General features: G+C 39.3%; 1 protein-coding gene across 13 annotated transcripts in view; it reads left to right on the plus strand.

Annotated features, from left to right (window-relative positions):
• The window catches only part of syngap1a (synaptic Ras GTPase activating protein 1a), a 169,473-nt gene that overhangs the window by 86,758 nt on the left and 57,748 nt on the right, over positions 1–24,967 (plus strand). For all 13 annotated transcript variants that reach the window (XR_014534437.1, XM_083546934.1, XM_083546935.1 and 10 more), the window contains one exon: positions 15,879–15,973. Coding sequence is in view for 12 of the 13 variants with exons in the window: in XM_083546934.1 (XP_083403060.1) it covers positions 15,879–15,973 (95 nt within the window). In the remaining variant the exon portion in view is untranslated. The remainder of the gene's footprint in view (positions 1–15,878; positions 15,974–24,967) is intronic.

Raw genomic sequence — 24,967 nt, forward strand, 5'->3', positions numbered from 1 at the left:
TTTTCAGCGTTAGATTTGGCTGCATGGTCAGAAATTTGTGGACTCCTGACCTACTGCTTTGTGTGTAACCTATTCCAGATTCGGCACCATCTTTGCTGCAGTATGGATGTGCTAGATTTGTGTGTGGGGGAGATTTGTGTTCATTCAGCTACAGGAGCATTAATGAGATCTGGCTGATTTTGGGTTGTAGTTTTTCTCTTTTTTTTTCTCATATCATTGTACCTCTGCTGTACTACATGTCTGTGATATTAATAAGTTGTGCTCAGAGTCGTGTAATGCTGAGAGAGGATGAGGGATTTATTATTTTTTGCAGGAAAAGCAATGAACCATGAAGCATATACATGAATGAGGAGGGTGGTGTCATTCTCAGTATATTCATACAGAAATTAGCTTTCTCTCTCTCTCTCTCTCTCTCTCTCTCTCTCTCTCTCTCTCTCTCTCTCTCTCTGTCTCTCTGTCTCTCTCTCTCCCCATCTGTCTGTTTGACTGTCTCTCTATCTCTCCCTCCTCTTGTTGCTGTCTGTCTCTGCGTCTCACTTTCATTATCTTTTTCTTGCTGCCATTGTCATCTTCTGTCCATCTTTCTCTCTCTCTCTCTCTCTCTCTCTCTCTCTCTCTCTCTCTCTCTCTCTCTCTCTCTCTCTCGCTCTTTCTCTTTCTCTCTCTCTCTCTCTTTTTCTCTCTCTCTCTCTCTCTCTCTCTTTCTTCTCTCTCTCCCTCTCCATCTTGTCTGTTTGACTGTCTAGCTCTCTCTCCTCTTGTTGCTGTCTGTCTGTCTCTCTGTCTTACTTTAAACATCTTTTTCTTGCTGCCGTTGTCATCTTCTGTCCTTCTGTCCATCTCTCTCTCTCTCTCCCTCTCTCTCTCTCTCTCTCTCTCTCTCTCTCTCTCTCTCTCTCTCTCTATCTTTATCTCTGCCTATCTCTCAGTCTTTTCATTTGTCTCCATCTGTCTCTCTCTCTCTCTCTCTCTCTCTCTCTCTCGCTCGCTCTCTCTCTCTCTCGCTCGCTCTCTCTCTCTCTCTCTCTCTCTCTCGCTCTCTCTCTCTCTCTCTCTCTCTCTCTCTCTCTCTCTCGCTCTCTCGCTCTCTCTCTCTCAGCAGGGTGATTGAGCCTGTCCAGGTTTTTCTTTATCTCCTTTTAATTACTAAGCTTTGCACAAGGGTTTAAGCTGTTACACTGTGTATGCATCTGTGTGGGTGTGTTCTCGTGTGTGTTTGAGCGCTCATCTTTTCAGACTACAGCACTGATGGAGATTGGAATGGAAAATATAAGAAACAGAGATGGAATGTATGAAGGAATCCAAGGAATATAGCAAAACACTGGCTTTTTATTTTTATTTTTATATAGAGCTGTAATAGGAACTGTAATAGGGATGGATTAATAAATTATGCATTTGTTGTATTGAAACACAGTATCATGTTTTATTATGTTATACTACATTACATAACTCAATAACTAACTACTGTAATTAGGAAGAGAAGAGGATGAATTATATATATAGCTAGTTTTAAGATTTTAGATTAATTGCTAAATAAATAAAATGCTACAGATGATGCAAGATAAAAAAAAGTAAAAAAAAATATATATATATATTTATATTATTATTATTATTATTATTATTATTATTATTATTATTATTATTATTATTATTATTATTATTATTATTATTTCATCATACCTGCATCCTGCCATACAATAAATTCATAATCAGTCATTAGCCTTAGGAACAGATGTGCGCTTCTTTCCTTCTTCCGAAAAAACATCCAGTAAAAAACAAATTAGCCACATTTTTTGTTGCCTTTGCTGCAGAATATCTCTGAAAATTGAACAGCTGGTAACTGGCAGAGTGGGTTGATGCTGATGGCTTCCTTTGGCTTTCTCAAAAGATGAAAACTGTCTAGTGTTTAACGGTCCAGCTGTCCCTGTCACAGGGTTTCAGCTTCCAGCCGCTGATTCTCTTTCCTCAGGCACTTTTTTCTTACCTTTTATGGAAGAAATGCTGTCATGTTTTGTGATACTGTCTCCTGTGGTAATGTAGCTCCTCTGTTGTTTAACAAAGGCCATTCAACCCTTTATACAGATAGTTCTGTCCGAGTCGGTCTAGTCCGAGTTAACGTTTTCCTCTGGAATACTGTGATTAGGGTTTTATCTTATTATTTGCTTTAGTAAATATTGTATAATTGTTTAGTCATGATTTCGATTGTCTGTTTTCACTCCAATACAAATGATACTGGATAACAATGAAAAAAAAAACTATATAGACAAAAGTTTGTGGAAACCTGACTATAAGATTAATATATTATTTTTTGCATCCCATTTCCCAAATAGTACCAATTTGCCATTATAATAAACTCTTTTGGGAAGATGTGTTAGAGATTTCTGAGTGTGTTTATGAAGATTCCTTTAGCTAGAAGGGTGTTAGTAAAGTCAGGACTGATGTAGGTAACATTCACATTTATTCCAAAGGTGTTCTTGCAATGCGGTTCTGTGTAGGTCTTAGTTTCCTTTTATACATTTTCTAGTTTTATATTCACCAAATTATAAATCTGGTGCCCAGGATGCACCAATTTGTCACATACATAACCATATACAGTCCGACCTGCAGTGAAATGCATTGAATGAATGGCCCATGGCATTAAAAAGAATAAAAAATTTAGAATTTATAAAACAAAAATAGAATTGAGAATAGAAACATCGTTTGCACACGATGCACTTTATGTGGCAAGGACAACTTACTTCTTTAGCCCTTCGCTCTGTATTCTGTATGTAGATCTGTGTTGTTTTGTAGCACCAGGGTTGTGGAGAAAGGTTGTCCTATTTCGCTCATTGCATTCGGCAGCCATATCTGAGCATATTAATGTATAATGCTAATGTTTTAAAATGTCTGTCACATCAGCTAAAATCACTACAACACCCTACATATACATTTGTCCTGATGTCTTGGAGCTAAACAGGTTTTTAAAACGCTGCCTGTGGAGATAATTTAATTACACGAGTCTGCCATTCGCAGTTCGTGTTCAATTCAGGACGTTATCACGCATACTGAATAATTGAGTCTGTGGTGTACAATCTAGGAGTGTTTTAAAGTGTAGACAAAAGCTACAGTTTCATAACATGAAGAAAACGGGAGAGAAACCTTGACGACATTTAAGGATTTAAGCGTTGTCATTTGATGGCATCGCGAATGGAGTCATTTGTGTTTTAGACAATAAGCTGATGTCTAAACAATTATAAAATTACATATAGATACAAAAAATACCCCACTCTAATGCAAATAACAGTAATTTAAAAAAGAAAACTCACAATGAAGGTTAATAAGTATAGTAAGTGCTCGGATAAAACAGGTACACTATATAGATAAAAGTTTGTGGACACCTGACTTAAAGATGTGCTTCTTTGATTTGTGAGATTTGTGGGGATTCTTACAGCCACAGGGGTGTAAGAAAATGTAGGTAGTAATGCAGGTGAGGTGAGGAGGCCTGGGGTGCAGTCAGCATTCATCCCAAAGGGGTTTAACAGGGTTTAGAACTCATGCAAATTAAAATTGTATATTTCCCATACACATTCATGTGAACGACATGTATTAAAATGCTTTTTAACGACTGTCCAACATGTAAATAGAATAATAAAAAAAAGAATATATATAAAAAGTATAAAATATAACAAGTATAAAAATAGGAATAAAATAAAATTATTGCTGTGCCAGTCCAGTGTTAAAGTAACAATTGTGCAATTGGGCAAAAATATTTGTGCAAAGGGAGAAAAAGTAAGTCCAGATAGAGAAAGTCCAGGTGCTGAGTGTTTTCCTGGTTTAAACTGGCCCTCGGGAAGAAGCGTGTCTTCATTCTCTCTGTGTTTGCCTTCAAGGATTGGAAGCACTTCCTTGAATGAAACAGAGAAAAGACTCCATTGTTGGGACGGCTTAGGTCCTTTATAATCTTTCTGGCTCTGGTCTGGGCTTGCTGTAGATGTCCTGCAGGTCAGGGAGCTAAGTGCAGATGGTACGCTCGGCTAACCGCACCACCGTCTGGAGGGCTTGCCTGTCCTGCATGGTGCTGTTCCTGAACCAGAAAGTGAGGCTACCCATCAGGACGCTCTAAGTGGTGCAAGTGTAGAAAGTCCTTAGCAATGGGAGAGGGTAGTTATAAGTCCCTTAAACATCTCAGATGGTACGGACACTTTTTTTGGCCTTTTTTTTATGTGACAGGACAAAGACAGGTCCTGCGTGATGTGAACATCTAGATACTGAAAACTGTCCACTCTCTCCACTTTAGTCCGGTTGGTATGACTGCTCCTGCTTCGTGCTGAAGTCCACTATAGGAGGAGTTTCCTTTTAGGAACTCAAGCTGCATAGGAACGCTTTGGGAACGTGACTGAGTTGTCCATGCTCTGAGTAATGAGTCTAATTAGTCAAAATTGAAGACAGGTTGTCACTGGCATGGTGAAGTCACGACCAGGGAGTATAAAGCGCACCTGGAGAGAAGACTGCTTTAGCTTCTGTTTGTTTATGAAGTGCTCTGTGTGAAATTTAATGTTTGTCTGTCTGTTTTTTTCAAAAGAATGAAGGCAAGCTCGCATGCTCTTACGAACCCGATAGAGCGAGGTGCTCCTGGAGGTTGTGACACACGCCGTTCATAAGCTTGATATAGCTTGGCTGGCCGGTGAGCATAAAGCCCCTCCCTCGGGCAAGTTCAGTAAGCGTTTTTTGTTCCCAGCATCACAGCCTCTGCATCAGGGATTGCCATTCTTCCCTGGGAGCGGCCTTTCTCATTCTGCCCCTTCAGCCCCAAGACGGCGGTTTATTCCAAAGTCTCTGGGCTTAGGAAATATGGCTATAGTGTCATGCCATAGGTTGAAGAGATGCTAACGCGCTATCTCTCCCCGGGTGTGGCATCTTTCATGGCATCTGCGCACTACCTCAGCGCTGGTGGGTAATTCTTACGCCTCAGCAGGTCAGGTCGCTGGATGTTTGCACACTCTCTCCTTCAGGCCTGTTCAGCGACGACATTGATTCGGTAGTTGACAGGTTCCAGGAGTCCAAAAGACAACCTGTGGCATTCCAACGGAATCTCCTATGCCGCTCTCATGGGCCCGCATGGCGGGCGCAGCCCCAACCCCAACCCAGCACTTCGTACCGCCTAGAGCAGAGACAGACCATTGCGACACGCTCTCACTGTGCGGGATCCCACGAGGCACCTTGGGTTAAGCCCCATGAGGTGACAGATCTGAGGACTGTCATTGCTGAGAAGAGGGCTAGGGCCAAAAAGACCCGACCTGTGGAGGGATGACCAGGGGGCATGTAGGAACACCTTTTTCTGTGCCCATTTCCCCCTGGCCCCTTCAGGGACCTGGTTCGTTAACCCTGCCACGAATGTGCTTCAGGGCAAGGCCAGCTCCAACGAGCCCCCTCCTTCAGTTCCGCCCGGCATCGTTGAAGACCAGGAGGTCTCGTTTCTAGAGCCGTGTCTGGGCACTGTCCCGGCTTTGGACACACCAGAGGTCAGTCCCAAGAAACTGATAACCTAAAGGGAGAACCTTGCTGCCAGGTTGGCTTTGCCAGACGTGTCCTAGTGGGTCCTGTGCACTGTAGAGCGAGGCGATTCAGTTCGTGTCTCGCCCGCCCCGGTTCAATGGCCTCTCTCTCACTCTAGTGAGAAGCAAAAAGGCTCTGGTCCTTGAATGAGAAGTAGATACTTTCCTGAGTAAGGAGGCCATCGAGGTGGTCCCTCCGTCACAGACAGAGAGTCTGAGTTCTACAGCCGGTACTTCATAGTTTTCAAAAAGGATGGTGGGTTGCTTCCTATCCTAGATCTACGTCAGCTTAACCTCTCTTTGGCATGACTAGTGCCTTCCTGCACCCTAGAGCGGGTTACTTCCCCAAGGTGCCCTCGGTCGTCCCATGGCCTGTCAGGCTCCAGGCATTCAACCCTTCTTTATTTCTGACCCCAGACCAGGAGAGGTTCAACCTGAGTTTCCTTGCAGACCGGCACACCTTTTCTAAGCATCTGCCATCTGGACTTCCCCGGAAAGGTGCTGCTGGACCCTTAAGCAAGAACCTTTTAAACTGCTTAGTTTGTTGTCATTCTACAGACATATCTGTGGCTCTGGGAAAGGGCATCTCTGAAATACCATAAATGAAAATGCAAAAATGTACTTTGCATCCAACCAGTAGTGCACATATCAAATAAATGAATGGAGATATATATGTTATAGTGCAACAATTTATATAACACTGTACAGGAAAAGAAAAACAGCATAATGCAGACCAGTATTGGTAAAGGCAATTAGGCTAAATAAAAATATAAAAAGGGAAAATAGTGCTTTATACTTGTCACATGAACTTTACAGCACATCCTTTCTTCACATATACAGGGCCCTTGGAGCACTTATAAATAAGAATGATATACTGAAAGGTTAACGTAGCTGGAATAGTATGATAAATCAAATATAATGCACTAGAAACTAGTGCTGTTTTGTTTTTATTTTTATTATTTTTAATTAATTCAAATGGTTATTTGGAGAATTTCATTCAGATTTTTTGTATAATAATCTTGGAGGCATCCAATTAAATATATTGTTATTGCACCAATTGCAGAATAATTAAGAGACAATAATGTCCGACCACATGATGGCGCATCGGATTAGCTGCTCATGTGTGAGATCATTCTTTGCTAGAATGTAATGAAGAAGTAGCATCTAACATTAAGGAGACAGGTGGCTCCTCATGTCAGAATGACCTTGTGCCATAGTAAGGTTTCCTCTGTGGTTCGGGTTTTAGAGGTCAGACGTTGAACAAACTTTTGTCAAATGCAAAATATCCCGAAAGTCTGTTGCAAATGGTAGTGGCAGCACCTATTCTATTTCAGCATTTGCGACCGAGACACCAAGCTAAATAAAAAGAATGCCCAAAGTTTAAGAGATAAAAACAAGCCAACAGTCCAAGTGCAACATGTCAACCTAAAATTGTAAAAAGACAGATGTTTTCTAATATTCTGCTTTAGTTAAAGATATTTAACTAGAGAATTTATTTAAAATGTATTTACGCCATGTTGACCACTTTATTAATGGCATGACCACTTTATTAATGGCATGCCCACTAAGAAAACAACGATCCTTAACCAGATGTTTTTTAAATTACTAATAAATAGGATGTTTAAAAAAAAATAAAAACATTTATCGCCCAGCCTTACTAGAAACACACAGTGAATGCAGATCCGTGAAGTAACAATCTAATATAAGGAGGTGTAGTAGTAACAAATAATTGCAGTACAGTGTGACACTAGTGACGAGGCAGGGATTATTGATAGATTAGTGATTAGTAGACTGTTATTAACACAAAACCCAAACTGGCTGTAAAACCCATTCAAGTCTCAAGTGTGGAATGTGACTCAGAGTTGTATTCGGCGCTTTTCTCATTCTGTAGCAAAGACATTTCAACTGTGAGGTATAAAGGAATAGATTTCTTGGGGTGTCAGGGGTGACATGGAAAACACCCCAAAAATGTTTTCCCCCTCACAGATTTGCTAACCTACACATTTTTGCTCACATGCTCCAAATTTTAACACCACCTTACACTAGGATATTGTCTAAAATATGTCAAAAGAGCTGTTTTTTCCCCCATAAACATTAAAATATGAGCTAATCAGTATTTTTAGTATTTATATTACAAATCTTTTGGTCCATGTTGGCAGATAATAATCTTGGACTGGGCTAAAATTACTAAACCCCTATTTAAATATGACTCCAGTCCTCCTTTTAGGTTTCTACTTGAGTAAAATTTCTCACTTTTGAATGGACTTGACACACACACACACACACACACACACACACACACACACACACACAAACACACACACACAAACTCACGCACGCACACACGCACACGCACACACACACACACACACACACACACACACACACACACACACACACACACACACACACACACACACACTTCCAAACATTTTACAGAAGAAACTGTTGGAAGATGAAAATGTTCAATATACAATGTATGAATTTGCAAAAAGTATTGGGACACCTGACTTTTCCAGATATACTGTATGTGGTCCATATATCGAACTGTTACCACGAAAATAGAGGCACACACTTTTATAGAATGTATTTGGATGTGAAAGCATTACATTTTCTCTTCACTGGTACTAGGAAACACAAATTTGTTCCATGAATGTGAACACTGACAGCACGCTAGGCCTCCTCACCTCACCTACACCATGCACACCCTTGTGGCTGAATAAATCCTCAGAAACTCCTTAAACAGACTCCAAAATCATGTGGACCATCTTTCCAGAAGAGTGGAGCAAATCTTATGGATAGGGAGCTCTGGATTTCCAGTGAGAAAGATGTGAGTTTAAATCCCGGCTTTTTTTTTTTTTTTTTTACATTACCTACTGCATGATCCTCAAAGTATATATATAGGCAAAACATAAAATGGCACTTAAAATAAGTTGACTCAAGGAAACAGATTAAATCCATCTGCTGTGGAGGATTATGCAAATGCACATTTTTTAGACATACAATGAGATTTTTTCAACACCTACACAAAGAGATTGACAGGGCTGTATTACAGCCATGCAAATTATTTTATTGCTGCTACAATCGGTTGTTATCAGATGAGTTAAATCACCAGAGTGTGCTGATGTGAGAAGGTTATCTGCGGACTTTCATACTAGACTTGTGAATGCTTGGTCTAGTAATTAGGTGCTTTATTATCATCATTGTTAACTGTTGTTTGGTATAATTAATAAACCTGAATATTTATTCGATTCCTTTAGATTTAGAGCCTCAGGATTCCCACTTAGGTGTTTAGCAACTTCATTATTTGGCAGCATTGAGAACATTCAGACGTATACTGTATGCTTCTCGCAGGCAGGGATTTAACACACCGCTGCTTTCCTATAGACTTTTGGTATCCCACTATAGCGAGGCTATGACGTCAAGGATGTTTCTAAATTTGGGCCTGCTGCATCTTGTTTGCGTTTTCTCGTCGTTGCTGTCATCTCGAACTAATGGCTACGAATATTTATAACGGCTTGATTTCGGTGCTTATTCTGAAGTGATCGTGAGTGTGCATGCAAGGCTACGCTTTCCGCTGTAGGGGTCGAAAATAATGGTCACTCGGAGCACATGTTACTGTTCCTTTTTTTTTTTTTTTTAAGTCAAGAAGGAATCCCTGCCTCAGTGTTCCTGGTATACAATTTACATCAGGATCCAGTGCAAAATGAAATAAGTGACTGAGCATGAAGAAATGTTCCTTCATTATTATTATTATTATTATTATTATTATTATTATTATTATTATTATTATTAATTATTATTATTATCACGTTTAATATTATTATTAACAATAAATAAAGGAATGAATAATGATGATTTTGCTATGTATAATTAATATAAAAAAAATCAATACATTCATTTCCAGAAATTATAATCATAAAACAAATAATGATTATTGTTCTGACGGTGTAATTGCTGATTATGATTGTTATTTTTTTATTAATTAATGAAAATATATTATTATAATTATAATGTTAATAAATATAAATAATAATTATTATAATAATTCTGTATAATTACACATGATTTAATATTTAATTCATTGTATATCATTGAACCTCGTTACCAGTGGGTACATCGGTACAGCGTTGTGTTGAGAAATAAAGTTTTCAAATTCACAAATTCGACTCGGCTTTTCCTGAACGGCGTCGGATTTTAAATAACGTCTCAAGCAAAGCCTATAATCATGTACAATCATGCCGCCATTTCTCCAACAGCACATCCTGAAGTGTTATATTCCTTAGAGAAATGTGCCAACGCTAACATTTCTCAAAATGTCTTTAAGAATGGCATCATTTGTATCAGTCTGTAGCTGCATCCGTTGCATTTTGTGAAATATCCACAAGTCCGGTTAGTTCATTTTAGTATCATTTAGGGTGACGCAGTGGACATTGTTGAACATTAGGGAAATGGTGGTTGGGGTTTAAAACGTCTTGCTGTCTGAGAAACAAAGAGACTATATGAAGACGAGCCTCAGATGCGATCTTTCTCCCAAACTTCACTTTTTCTATTTGGGGTCTTCACAAAATAGCCAAGAATCAAGATTTATATACAGTATATTATAATATATTATATATGTGGGTAAATAAATCTAAGCAATACAATGATATGCTTCAATAGGATTTTTTTTGTCAGCATGCATACACAGATGTCCTTAATGTCCTTTTGTATGAAAGGAAAAAGCACTGATGTGATTAATATCCACGATATTGTGTTTTACGGCATGTTCCTTACTACCTGGCTCTGCAGCTGGGCTTCTGATCTACTCCAGAATTGCACCAAATTCCTGCCCTTGACTCGACTACACATGGCAAAAGGCTGTCATGTCTTGTTCTGTGGAAAGTAATGACCCGTCTTCTCACCCATCTTTGATCATGAACAGACCAAAGAATCTTTCACATTTCCTGTCATTTATTTCAATATCTTTGATCTGTCTTTCGATTTTTCCTTCTTTTGAAGATCGAATATATTTCTTTAATGAATAATTAGAACAATATGGTGTGTAATAGACTTCATATCACGATTAGATTTTTTTTTTGCCATTCCTTTGTGTAGCTCATATACGTTAGAATGAAATGCCGCTTCTCCAGGATCGTGGGGCAACAAAGTGCAAATAAACGACAATTATTTCCCAAGCCATACTTGATAAATATAGCAGCCAAACAGTTTCCACAATAAGAAGGGACCTGAAGTGGCATCTTGGTTCAGACCAAGGGTTCCTTCTTTGAACGTAACTTACTCAACTAGATGGATTTTATTGTTGAGGATTTGACATGATCTTGTATTGTTCGGTTCTTCAAAGCTTATCCTGCAGTTGTTGCCATAGCAACAGGTCTGTAAACTCAAACTTTTTCGAAAGTAGGTTAATTTTTCATAAACAAATTTAGATCAGGGGTAAGTGGAGGTCTGGTACCGCAAAGCAAACTGTTGCAGAATTAGCAAGAACAATATGGAAAGCTTTCGAAATTGGACACATAATGGGGATAGACTTGATCCTTTAGCACAGCATACAGTATTTGACTTTTGGAAAGACATGTATTTTTTTCCTGAGGGAATAATTTATCTGATTCGTTTGTTAGACAATCATATTAAAAGTACAGTAGATGAAGTAAAAAATTATAATATATGTTTTATATATATATATATATATATATATATATATATATATATATATATATATATATATGTATAAATAAAAAACACTCACCGGCCACTTTATTAGGTACACCTTACTAGTACCAGGTTGGACCCCCTTTTCCCTTCAGGACTGCCTTAATCCTTCGTGGCATAGATTCAACAAGGTACTGGAAACATTCCTCAGAGATTTTGGTCCATATTGACATGATAGCATCACGCAGTTGCTGCAGATTTGTCGGCTGTACATCCATGATGCAAATCTCCCGTTTCACCACATCCCAAAGATGCTTTATTGGATTGAGATCTGGTGACTGTGGAGGCCATTTGAGTACAGTGAACTCATTGTTATGTTCAAGGAACCAGTCTGAGATGATTCGCGCTTTATGACATGGCGCGTTATCCTGCTGGAAGTAGCCATCAGAAGATGGGTACACGGTGGTCATAAAGGGATGGACATGGTCAGCAACAATACTCAGGTAGGCTGTGGCGTTGACACAATGCTCAATTGGTACTAATGGGCCCAAAGTGTGCCAAGAAAATATCCCCCACACCACTACACCACCACCAGCAGCCTGAACTGTTGATACAAGGCAGGATGGATCCATGCTTTCATGATGTTGACGCCAAATTCTGACCCTACCATCCGAATGTTGCAGCAGAAATCGAGACTCATCAGACCAGGCAACGTTTTTCCAATCTTCTATTGTCCAATTTTTATGAGCTTGTGCGAACTGTAACCTCAGTTTCCTGTTCTTAGCTGTCAGGAGTGGCACCCGGTGTGATCTTCTGCTGCTGTAGCCCATCCGCCTCAAGGTTCGACGTGTTGTGCGTTCAGAGATGCTCTTCTGCATACCTCGGTTGTAACGAGTTTTTATTTGAGTTACTGTTGCCTTTCTATCAGCTCGAACCAGTCTGGCCATTCTCCTCTGACCTCTGGCATCAACAAGGCATTTGCGCCCACAGAACTGCCGCTCACTGGATATTTTCTATTTTTCGGACCATTCTCTGTAAACCCTAGAGATGGTTGTCCATGAAAATCCCAGTAGATTAGCAGTTTCTGAAATACTCAGACCAGCCCGTCTGGCACCAACAACCATGCCACTTTCAAAGTCACTTAGATCACCTTTCTTCCCCATTCTGACGCTCGGTTTGAACTGCAGCAGATCGTCTTGACCATGTCTACATGCCTAAATGCATTGAGTTGCTGCCATGTGATTGGCTGATTAGACATTTGCATTAACGAGCAGTTGGACAGGTGTACCTAATAAAGTGGCCGGTGAGTGTGTGTGTGTGTTTGTGTGTGTGTATATATATATATATATATATATATATATATATATATATATATATATATATATATATATATATATATATATATATATTAGGGCTGTCACTCGATTTAAAATATTGTGACTTAATTGCACATTTTCATCTGTTCTTAATGTACCTTAAATTAATAAGTTTTTAATACTCTAATAAACATGGGCATGGACAAATATAAATGTATGTTTATTATTAGTGAAGCCAAACTCAACATAGAGCATAAAGAGAAAATATTCTTGTAAATGTTTTAAAGTAATTATGGTGTTTTTAATCACGTAAATCATCAGAACACCAAACGGAACCTTTGTTTCAACACGGACAGTTTAAAAAAACAGTTTGGTGCTTTTTTTTTTTGAGGTGCATCAGTGAACAAATGTTTAATCATTAAAATAATTTTTCAGTGGATTTTTTTTTTTTAATGCTTTAATTTTGCTTATTTTATATATTTTTTATTTATATTCGTAATACAATTGGTCAAACAGAAATGCCTGCTGCGTTCATCGCGTGTTAATAAAATTAGTCCCGTTAAAGTGAATTAGCATTAAATCGTTATTAACACCGTAGCAACACCAAATATAAAGCACACTGGAATCTCATGCTGGCAGTAGTCCTTACTAACCAGAATAAACAAATGGGCAAACAATGACTCACTTTTGGCTGGTGACCCCTAAAGGCTTTTTGAACATCTTATTCCACATTTAGTCCACATTAGCTGTTATAAGATCCTCCGCTCCTCTGGGAAGATTTTGGAGTGTGCTTGTGAAGATTTGTGGAAATTCATTCACCCACAAGGGTGTTAGTAAAGTCAAGTACTGATGTAGGTGAGGTGAGGAGGCTTGGGGTGCAGTCAGTGTTCACATTCATCCCAAAGGTGTTCAACAGGCTCTATAGCAGGAGATCTTCCACTCCAACCCCAGTAAAGTATATCTTAATGGAGCTGCTTTGTGTAGAGGGGCATTGTCATGCTGGAACAGGTTTGGGTCTCCTAGTTCAAATAAAGGGCACATTTTATGCTTCCGCATCCAGAGACGTCCTGTACAATTGTGTGCCTCCAACATTGTAGTAACAAAGTTGGAGGGGAAGAACCACATATGGTTGTAAAGGTCAGGTGTCCCAGTACTTTATTTAGTGCTGATAATTTACAGCATTTGGCAGACACACTTATCCAGAGCAACTTACAATTAGCTCATTCATACAACTAAGCAGTTGAGGATTAAAGTTCAGGCTCAAGGTCCAAGCAGTGGAGCTGGGATTTGAACTTACAACCTTACAGTATAAGTCCAACATCTTAACCACTGAGCTACCCCTTCCTTCTTCCTCCTGCTGTTAATCGCTTTGCCCCCTTCATTGACAGACAGCTAAGGTCCTTTTACTCTAATGAAAGATTGTCATTTTTCAACTTAACATCTAACACCAACAGGATTTCCTCGAGATCAGCAAATCTACTTTGTCTCTACACTCACAGTATTCTCCCTAAAATGAGCTAATCATCAAATCATAATTTTTTGTGCCATTTAGGTTGAATTAAAAAAACTCTCATGGCATAATTTAGTTGACTTACTCTGTCGAGCGAGTATTTAAAGTATCCACTTTTCCTGCTTCTTAAACTATTGCATGATAAAAAAAAAAAAACATTGCCTGTGACTCGGAAAGTTGTTCATGACTCATCAAAATGATTCATTTCTCACCGCAGACCCGGCCATGAGGTCTCTGGGATTTTCAAATTGAGGAAAAACTCTTTGGAGCACCTTGAAGCATGACTTGAGCTTCAAACTGTGAACCAGTAAAAAAGTTGAAGGGAAAAAAAAAAAACGAGCTTCCTGTGCATCCTTCAGAACGAAGGGTCGTGAGGGATAGAGGAAGACGAAGAGGCGTTTTTTTGGAGAAGAAAATCCAAAAACAATCCCAGCTGATTGTGTTTGTGTGTGTGACTCATATTTCCTCTCCTATACTGGTATATTTGGTATATCCCTATTCTGCTTTATGGCTTAGTATAAAGTGACATATGGTACATGATTTTCTTTTTCTTGCTTTATATTACAAGACTTGTTGTATATAAATATATTTATTTTTTAAGTTTGTTTCCTTGTAAACCTTGCCCTGAAAAAAAAAATCCCAAATTTTTCTGTGAGGAATCTGTGAGGATTTTTCAGGGCAGTGTACACACACACACACACACACACACACACACACACACACACACACACACACACACACACACACACACACACACACCCATATACACACACACACACACACACACACACACACCCATACACACACACACACACACACACACACACACACACACACACACACACACACACACACACACACACACACACACACACACACCCATAGACATGTATGTATTTGAACAGAGATATAATTTGTGTTATATTTATTTTCAAAGTTAGCCGGGCTTTGCACATAAGTTGGGTATAAACTAGGGTTTTCAAGACATGAGAATTGAAGACAAGATATGCAGGGAAAGACATGACAGCGAAAGAGAGGGGAAGCTGTGAAAAGGGAGGCGAGAGAGAGAGAGAGAGAGAGAGAGAGAGAGAGAGAGAGAGAGAGCACTACTGGAATTATGTAAAAAAAAAAAAAAAAAAAAGGTGCGTGGGAGAGAAAAGCAAAGACACAGAGAGGGATGGAACGCGAAAGAGGGAGGGGGTGTATGTAGAGGCAAAGGTATATTTATAGATTATTAATGCCCATATGTATATGCACCATCGGCTCCACATATTAATGAAAAATAGGAAAATTTTGAAGGCAATTATGGATTTAACTATAAAGCTTTTTTTCATACAAATTTAAGTTTTTTTGGGGTTTTTTTGTTCATGGTTTTACCAGGTTGCCAATAATTCTGGAGCTTAGCTTTGGTATATCTGTCCTACACCCCTACCGGGGTGCCAATATTTCTGGAGCTTAGCTTTGGTATATCTGTCCTACACTCCATTGTAGCTGTTAAGAAAGAACCTTAAATTGATCCCCTGAAGATAAAACCTCTAAAAGCCAATAAGATTTCGTAAAAAAAAAATTCCTACGAGTGTGTGAGTTGTCCATTACACTAGATTCATCGCCATTTGTCCACCTATATGAGGGTCTGCTCGATCCTGAGGGAAATCTAGGAGAAGTGGTATTCATGGAGGAATGCTATGTGTGTGTGTGTGAGTGTATGTGTGTGTGTGTGTGTGTACAAGCTATATTTGGTGTTGTTGAAATGCATAAATGCAGTTCATCTGGCCTAGGTCTACATTTATTGTCTCTTAAGCAGAATAATTAGCCTCTCTTTTCTTTCTCTCCCTTTTTTTCTCTCTCGTCTTTCTCTCTTCGCAGAGCACGCTCGTGCTCGCAGAAAGAGCTTTGCCACAGTGAGGCAGAGAAGCATGGAAACTCCGCCCACTGCCCCTCCCCAGCAATTCCGTCAGTCGGTGAGTACCCCTGGCTCCGTCCCTCATCCTTCCAGAATGATTTTTTTCATTCTTTTTTATTCTCTCTTTTATTACCTAGAAAATGTCTTACAGCCAATAGTTTTTTGATGGAGCATATAAAATATGGTGTAGAAACTTAGTAAATATTCATACTGTATTACAAAAGCAAATCCTAATTTGTTGTCTGTAGAATGATCATTTCGCAGTTGCACAATGCAAAGAGGTTTTCAGTGGACCAGGTGAATATCTTTTGAGAGATTAGGGGAAAAAAAAAACAAGAAAATGTCTACACCATTGGGCAAAAACAATTAGCAAAATAGTAAAATATTAAGCTTTTATTGGTCTTAACAACAAACCACTGCTCAGGAAATTTAGCAAGAATTAAAGTAACCAAACAAAGAAATGTAAGATAAAGATTCCATTTAATTCAATTCAGTTTTATTTGCAGAGCGCTTTTAACAATAGACATTGCCCAAAGCAGCTTTATAGAAATAAACATTATGGGGAACCAGACACAAAAGGGAACCCATCCTCATGTAGGTGGCACAGAATGTCTATACATTGTCCAAGTCAAGTCAAGTCAAGTTAAGTCAAGTCAAGTCAAGTCAAGACAAGTCAATAAAAGAGTACAGAGAAATGAAGTGGTGGGACCAGGTAAAATATGATTATAGATATATATGAAGATGTAGTAGCAGAAGAATGTGTATAGACAGTCTCTAAAACGTCTCCAAAACGTCCTACATGCACTGTCCCTCTAATCAACTCATTTCTAATCCTGTCCATCCTCGTCACTCCCAATCAAAATCTCAGCATCTTTAGCTCCACTTCCTGTCTTTTAGTCAATACCACTGTCTCTAAACCATACAACTTAGCAGGTCTCACCACAGTGCTCTAAAAAATTGACCTTTTACTCTTGCAAATACTCTTCTATCACAAATCACTCCATCCACTCTTCTTCACCCACTTCACCCTGCCTGCACGCTTTTCTTCACTTCTCTAACACACTCTCTATTACTTTGCACTGTTGACCCCAGGTACCTGAACTCCTTTGCCTTCTCCATCTCTTCTCCCTGCAACCACACCACTCCACTGCCCTCCCTCTCATTCACACACATGTACTCTGTCTTACTCCTACTGACTTGCATCCCCCTTCTCTCCAGTGTGTACCTCCACCTCTCCAGGCTCTTCTCCACCTGCTCCCTACTCTCACCACAAATCACAATATCATCCGCAAAATCATAGTCCACAGAGACTCTTGTATAACCTCCTCCATCAACCTGTCCATTACCACTGCAAACAGGAAAGGGCTCAAAGCCGATCCTTGATGCAGTCCAGCCTCCACCTTGAACCAGTCCGTTGTTTCTACTGCACACTTCATTGCTGTGACACCTCACATACTACTCTGACACACCAGATTTTCTCATACAATACCACAACTCCTCTCTCGGCACCCTGCCGTATGCTTTCTCTAAATTAAGTCAAGTCTATTTCTATAGCGCTTTTCACATCAGACATTGTTTTAAAGCAGCTTTACAGAATTTTAACAGTTAAGGTGAATAGTGTGTATTTATCCCTGATAAGCAAGCCTGGCGACTGTGGCAAGGAGAAACTCCCTTAGATGTTATGAAGAAGAAACCTTGAGAGGAACCAGACTCAAAAGGGGAACCCATCCTCATATGGGTGACATCAAGCGTGTAATTATAAATCTTTAAACAATACAGAACACTGGAGAGTAAGAATTAACACGAGCACTGGAATGTAAGATTATGAGTAATTTAAAAAAATAACAGTCTTTTACAGTAATTTGCGGTTACAAAACTAGGAGCTACTCAGAAACTCATAAAATAGCTCAACATTTGTGATCATCACAGATCCAACACCAGCTTCCCCTTTAAAGCCTTTAAACACTCAAGGAGGTCCAGTGTCCAAACTTCACATGAAGTGGGATCCAGTTGGCGCTGATACGTCTCTAGATGGTTTGGGATGTTTGCGGGGTCGGCATCTACTTCTTTAAAGGTCCACAATCTTCATGAGGTGGGACGTGACTGGGGCTGGCGCAACCTCAGGATGCTTTGGGATGGGGAGAGAAAGAGAAACAGTGGAGAGGAATTAGCGTAGCTGCTGTGCATGATATTAACAAGCACAAGTTGATAATGTGCATTTGATCAGATGTTCTTGAGCACACTGTTATAATATGTGATGTGTTATGTGTAGGCTTTGCTAAAAAGATAAGTTTTTAATCTGCACTTAAACTGGGAGAGTGTGTCTGAGCCCCGAACACTGTCAGGAAGACTATTCCAAAGTTTAGGAGCTAAATGTGAGAATGCTCTACCACCTTTAGTGGACTTTGCTATTCTAGGAACTACTAGAAGTTCCAAGTTTTGAGATCTCAGGGAGCGTGACGGATTGTAACGTGTTAGAAGACTGTAAAGACACATGGGAGCCAAACCATTTAGTGTTTTGTAGGTAAGTAGCAGTAGTTTGTAGTCGATTTGAAACTTTACAGGTAGCCAGTGTAGGGATGATAAGATTGGGGTTAAAGGGTCATATTTTCTCGACCTTGTGAGAACTCTGGCTGCTGCATTCTGGACTAACTGCAGCTTGTTTATTAATGATGCAGGACATCCACCTAGTAATGCATTACAATAGTCCAGTCTGGAGGACAAGCTTCTCTGCATCAGATATAGACAACATGTTTCTTAGCTTAGCAATATTTCTAAGGTGGAAGGAGGCTGTTTTTGTAACTTGGTTGATATGAATTTTAAAATACAAGTTGCTGTCTAAAATAACTCCCAGGTCTTTAACTGTTGAACTAGTAGTTACAGTACATCCTTTTAACTGCAGGTTGAAATGCTGGAGCTTCTGTGTACTGGTATTTGGGCCAATGAGCAAAATCTCTGTCTTATCAGAATTTAATAATAGAAAGTTATGAGTCATCCAGTCTTTTAATTTTTTTAACACACTCAGTTATCCGAGCCAATTGAGCTGTACCGTCTGGTTTCGATGAGATATATAGCTGGGTATAATCAGCAAAACAGTGGAAGCTAATCCCATGCCTTCTAATAATATTCCACAAGGAAAGCATGTATGTTGTGAAAAGCAGTGGTCCTAGAACTGAACCTTGTGTCACCCCATAATTTACTAGCATTAGCCTGGATAGCTCTCCATTTAAGTCTACAAAATGGTAACGATCAGACAGGTAGGATTTAAACCAGCTTAATGCCTGTCCCTGAACGCCGATGTAATTTTGTAAGTGATCTAGGAGAAGATCATGATCTGTAGTGTCCAATGTAGCCTTGGTCTGAAGCTAAAAACAGGTCATTATTGATTTCAACTAGAGCAGTTTCTGTGCTGTCCACAAACACACAATGACATTCTCTATTCTATCCATGAACATTCTCAAAGCACATTTTGCATATGTATTGCTCTTTCTTCGCAACCATACTATTTCTCACAGATGGTCACCTCTTCTTTCAGCCTGGCTTCCACAACTCTTTCCTATAACTTCATGGTGTGACTGATCAACTTTATTTCCCCAGTAGTTACTGCAGGTCTGCACATCTCCCTTATTCTTAAAAAATGATACCAACACACTCCTTCTTCATTCCACAGGCATCCTCACACCTTCTAAAATTTGTTGAACAATTTTTGTTTCACTTCTTTATTCCACCACCACGTCTCTTTGTCCTCCTTTCGCTTTTCAGATGTCACACCCAGTACCTTTCTAACTGTCTCCCTCATCACTTCTGCAGTAGTTGCCCAATTATCCAGCACCTCTTCATCAACACAGAGCCCCTGTCTGACCTCTTCCCTGAGCCTCACACTACAGTCTTCCTCCTTTAGTTTCCACCATCTTGTTCTATTTTCAGTCCTTACACTCCTCCTCTTCTTCCTAACCTCCAAAACCATCCTACAGACCACCATCCTATGCTGTCTAGCTACACTGTCCCCTGCCAACACCTTACAGTCTCCAAGCTCTTTCAGGTTGCATCTCCTGAATAATAAATATTTACCACTGCCATATTCATTCTTTTAGCAAAATGTACCACCAACTGCCCTTCCACATTCCTCTCCTTAAGGCTATATGTACCCATCACCTCCTCATCACCTCTGCTCCATTCACCAACATAGCCACTTCATCTAACTCGCTCAAAATGTTTTCCTTTTTTCTCCATCTCACAACCCACTTGTGGAGCATAAACACTGATGACATTTATCATTTAACCCCTTCAACTTTTAGCTTCACGTTCATCACCCTATCGGAAACTCTCTTCATCTCCACTACACTCTTACTGTACTCTTTCTTCGGGATCACCCCTACATCCTTTCTCTTTCATTCTACACCATGACAGCAGTTTAACACCCCCCCCCCTCCAATGTTTATGGCCATACTCCCTTTTCACACACCATATCTACCTTTCTTCTATTTATCATATCAGCTACCTCTTACCCTTCACCAGTCATAGTACCCACATTTAAATTACCAACCCGAACCCACTCTCCTACACTTTTCCTTTCATTGCCGTCTCTGTAGGGGTCTTCCTCCTCTCCTTCTCCTCCTTTGGCCAACCGTAGCCAAATTTCCACCAGTACCTTGTTGGCTTACAATACCTGTGACGGTCATTGGTAACCCAGGCCTCAACTGATGCGGTATGAAATTCTGGTTTGCGATCTGCATATTTGATTCTCACATATTTTGGGCTGGATTCCCTCCCTAATGGCTTTGGACCGGCACTAAGAGTGCTCTGGCTTATGCAACCCTAATGGCTGGGTTAAAAGAAAGATGTCTACAGACTAATAAAGAAATAAAGGCCAGGTCAAGTCAAGCCAGTTCAATTGGTACAGAGAGATGAAGGGACAGGAGTAGGAAGATGTCTACAGAGGGATGAAGGGATAGAAGAAGAAAGATTAGGGGGTGAGGCCTGGTGGATATTTAGAAAGAGATAAAAGGGTGATGCCAGGTGGATCATTTTATATATAAGATGAGAGGGGTGAGGCGAAGCGGATGTCTATATAAAGATAAAGAGATGACTCTAGGTAAATATCTATAGACAGATTAAGTGATTGGGCTGGGTAAATGTCTATAGAAAGATAAAAAGGTGAGGTCAGGTGGCTGGATATCTACAGATGAAGGGGTGAGGCCAGGTGGATGACTATGGACAGATGAAGGGGTGAGGCCAGGTGGATGACTATAGACAGATGAAGTGGTGAGGCCAGGTGGATGACTATGGACAGATGAAGGGGTGAGGCCAGGTGGATGACTATAGACAGATGAAGAGGTGAGGCCAGGTGACTGTCTATAGAGAGGTGAAGGGTTGAGGTGTGGATGTCTATAGACAGGTGAAGGGTTGAGGTGTGGATGTCTATAGACAGATGAATGTATGTGGCTTGGCATAAAAATCAAGGCGAACCAGGCCTATACCCACTGCCTTGTTTTATTTAGCATTATCACCTTGCAAAAAAATTATAATAATGAAATAGCTTGCAGTTCCGAGTACTCAACAGTTTCACACTATCTGGAATTCACAGCTGACCCATAGCATAGCGACTGCCACTTTACAGCCCACGTGGGTTTGCATTTCACAGGGCTGAAACGGTGCTTTCAAATCAACGCCAATCTGTTGCATTTGATGTGAGTTGCGTCTCCATCTAAAAGAAGATTCAGAAACCTGTGGTGCTTTGACCTTTACTGTGATTCACTAATTGACTCCCACATCCCAAAATGTTATTCCAAGTGGAATGAAAAGTTGACTGAGTGCAGCAAATTGAGATATAGGAAATTAAGGACCTGCCTTATCAAATCTTTCTTTTAGTTGTGGCTACAAGTAAACAAAATACACACAAAATGTGCTATAAACCCATGAGATAAGATAACATAAGATAAAGTATGATGTAAATGTAATGTAGAATGTGAGGTCACAGTCAGCTGTGGACTTCAATTCTCTGCAACCACATACCACATTTTAAAGCAGAGGTTTTAAGAGTTTCTTAAAATCATACTTGAGTAAAACTGCAAAACTTACTCCATTCCAAGTTTAAACGGACCAATTCCAATATGACTTGTGTAAAAGAGTACATTGAGTATCTGACTCATATTGAACGTAGGCTCAAAGATGCACTACTCTTCTAAACCAAGGCACATGTTAGTGAAAAGCCAAAAACTGTTTATTTCTGAGGTTTTATTTCCTAAAATACAAATCATATTGTACACCTCAATACTATATTACCCAACAACACAACAGCTTCTTTAACATGCCAGAATGAAACGAAGATCAAACAGGTTGGAAAAAAAAGACAAAGTAGTAGATATTCCAATTAACAAATAAAATGGCAGTATTATGTCACAAAGTAGAAGAGCCATTAGTATACAATGGACAAAAAAATGATAGTAAATATCGCCTTTTCTCCAAATAAATAAGCCACGGCAGATAAAATGTGCAAAATGTAATCTGTACCGTTCATTGTCAATTAAAATAGAGTGGAGTAAAAAGTACATATATTGAATCCTAAATATGGTTGAGTAAAGAGTAAAAGTTGCTTTTTTTTCTTTCTATCTTTCTATCTTTCTAGTTAAACTAGAAAGTAGCGAAAAATTGGCTTATGTATAGTAACAAAGTACATTTACTCAAATACTTTACTCTAATGTTTCACAATTTATTCATTTAATACAAAGTGCTACTTCAACCAACTTCATTGGGCTCAGGTTGGCCCAAACACACACACACACACTCATGCCCAGTATATAAGACGTCCTTTCAATAACTTATTGCCAAGTATTTTTGTCAGTGATTTGTTTCGAGACCAAACCAAGCCTTTCTAGTTAGTGTTGGATCTCTTGTTACCATTGTAACCCTGGTTGTTACCTTGGGTTTTAGTATTCTGTTTTTGACTGTTTGTTGACCATTATTTTATATTATATTATCATTTTTCTTATCAATTTGGATTTGCCTGCAGATTTACATTTACATTAATGCCCTTATATAGAGCAACTTACATTAATATAATTTGTATAACTGAGCAGCTATTGGGTTGAGGACCTTCAGATACAAGGTCCTATGTCTTAATCAGTAAACTAGCACAGATGTCACAGAGGAAGCCTTCAGAGCGTGCAAATTCTCAAAGCTAGTATAAACTTTCTTTCGGCTTCTCCCAATACTGGTTGCCACAGCGGACCATCCGCATGTTTGATTTGGCACATGTTTTTACGCTGGATGCCCTTCCTAACGCAACCCTACCCATTTATCCGGGCTTGGGACCGCTAGTATATGGTTGCTTAAGACAAGAAATGTATTCTACAAATTGAAATTTATACGTTTAATTCCTAAACGTTTAGTACAGACATCTTGTCGATCACGTCGTGCGTTCGCTCTGCCTCGAGCATCCGAACTCTGTGTGAATCTGCGTTTCTTAACCTGCTCGCATAATCCCTGGAGGCGTGTAGAAAATTTCTAACATAAAACTTCCCAAGCCATATTAATATGTTTTTCTTTTCAGGCTTTAATGGTGAGGCCAGACGAATCGCCACGTGATAAAATAAATGCTGTGAAACGTACGCTCTGTTAAATAAACACACTCGAATGAGGTCAGCGAACTCGTTTACTGAGTTTGTGAGGTCATGTTTCCGACAGCCTTGTTTAGTCAGTGTTTTAGGTGCGGTAATTATAGCTGACGCCAGCACAACTTTCGATGGAGGCGACTGGAAATTAGCGGATAGCAGGTGATTTTAAGCACGGAGAACCAAACTGCAGTGTTTTCAGATACACAGAGAGTGAGAGAGAGACGGAGGGAGGGAGTTAGAGTGGGTGTACAATATCTATATAAGTGTTCAAGACAGAGAGAGGGAGAGAAAGAGTGAGAGTGTAGGCAGAATCGGAGTATGAGTCACCAAGACAGAAACAGCAGCAGTAATTTTTGTTCATCTCCAGTGCTATCTAGTGGTCAAATCACACCTCTAGTGTCATATTCAACCTTAAAGTGCAAATTTACCTATAATACCAGGTACACCATATGGATAAAAGTTAATCCCAGTCTGCATTTAGTACTCATTTGCTCTTACAATATCTTCCACTCTTTTGAGAAGATGGTCCACTGTACTTTGGAGTGTGCTTTTTGAGAAATTTGAGGGGATCCATTTAGCTACAAGGGTGTTAGAAAAGCCAAGTACTGATGTAGGTGAGGAGGCCTGGGGTGCAGTCAGCATTATAAATCTAACTCATCCCAAAGGTGTTCAATAGGTTTGAGGGTCAGAGCTCTCAAGATCTTCCACTATATATATATATATATATATATATATATATATATATATATATATATATATATATATATATATATATATATATATAAGGTCTGTCAATCGATTCAAATGTTTATTTCACAATTAATAGCATGATTGTCATACCTTACATAAATACTTTTCAAGTTTTTAATATTTAAATCAATGTGCATGGACATATATGGATGCTTGAATAGAGCATTAAGATAAAATATTCTTGTAAATGATTTGAAGTAATAATGGTGTTTTAAATGACATAAATTATCTGGACACCAAACAGAACTTTTGCTATGTTTCCACGGACAATTTTAATTGCCGGACGTGTGATTCAAGGCGGATTTTGGTGTTTGATTTAAGACTTGGCGCATCAGTAAAACAAATGTTTAGTGATAAAAAACATATACAGTACAGACCAAACGTTTGGACACACCTTCTCATTCAAAGAGTTTTCTTTATTTTCATGACTGTGGAATTATATATGGAATTATATACATAAAAAAAAAGTGTGAAACAACTGAAAATATGTCATATTGTAGGTTCTTCAAAGTAGCCACCTTTTGCTTAGATTACTGCTTTGCACACTCTTGGCATTCTCTTGATGCCTACTTTGAAGAACCTACAATATGACATATTTTCAGTTCAATTTTTTGTTATTTATATAATTCCACATGTGTTAATTCATAGTTTTGATGCCTTCAGTGTGACTCTACAATTTTCATAGT

The sequence above is a fragment of the Silurus aristotelis genome (assembly GCF_946808225.1).
Source record: "Silurus aristotelis genome assembly, chromosome: 7".
Lineage (NCBI taxonomy): Eukaryota > Metazoa > Chordata > Actinopteri > Siluriformes > Siluridae > Silurus > Silurus aristotelis.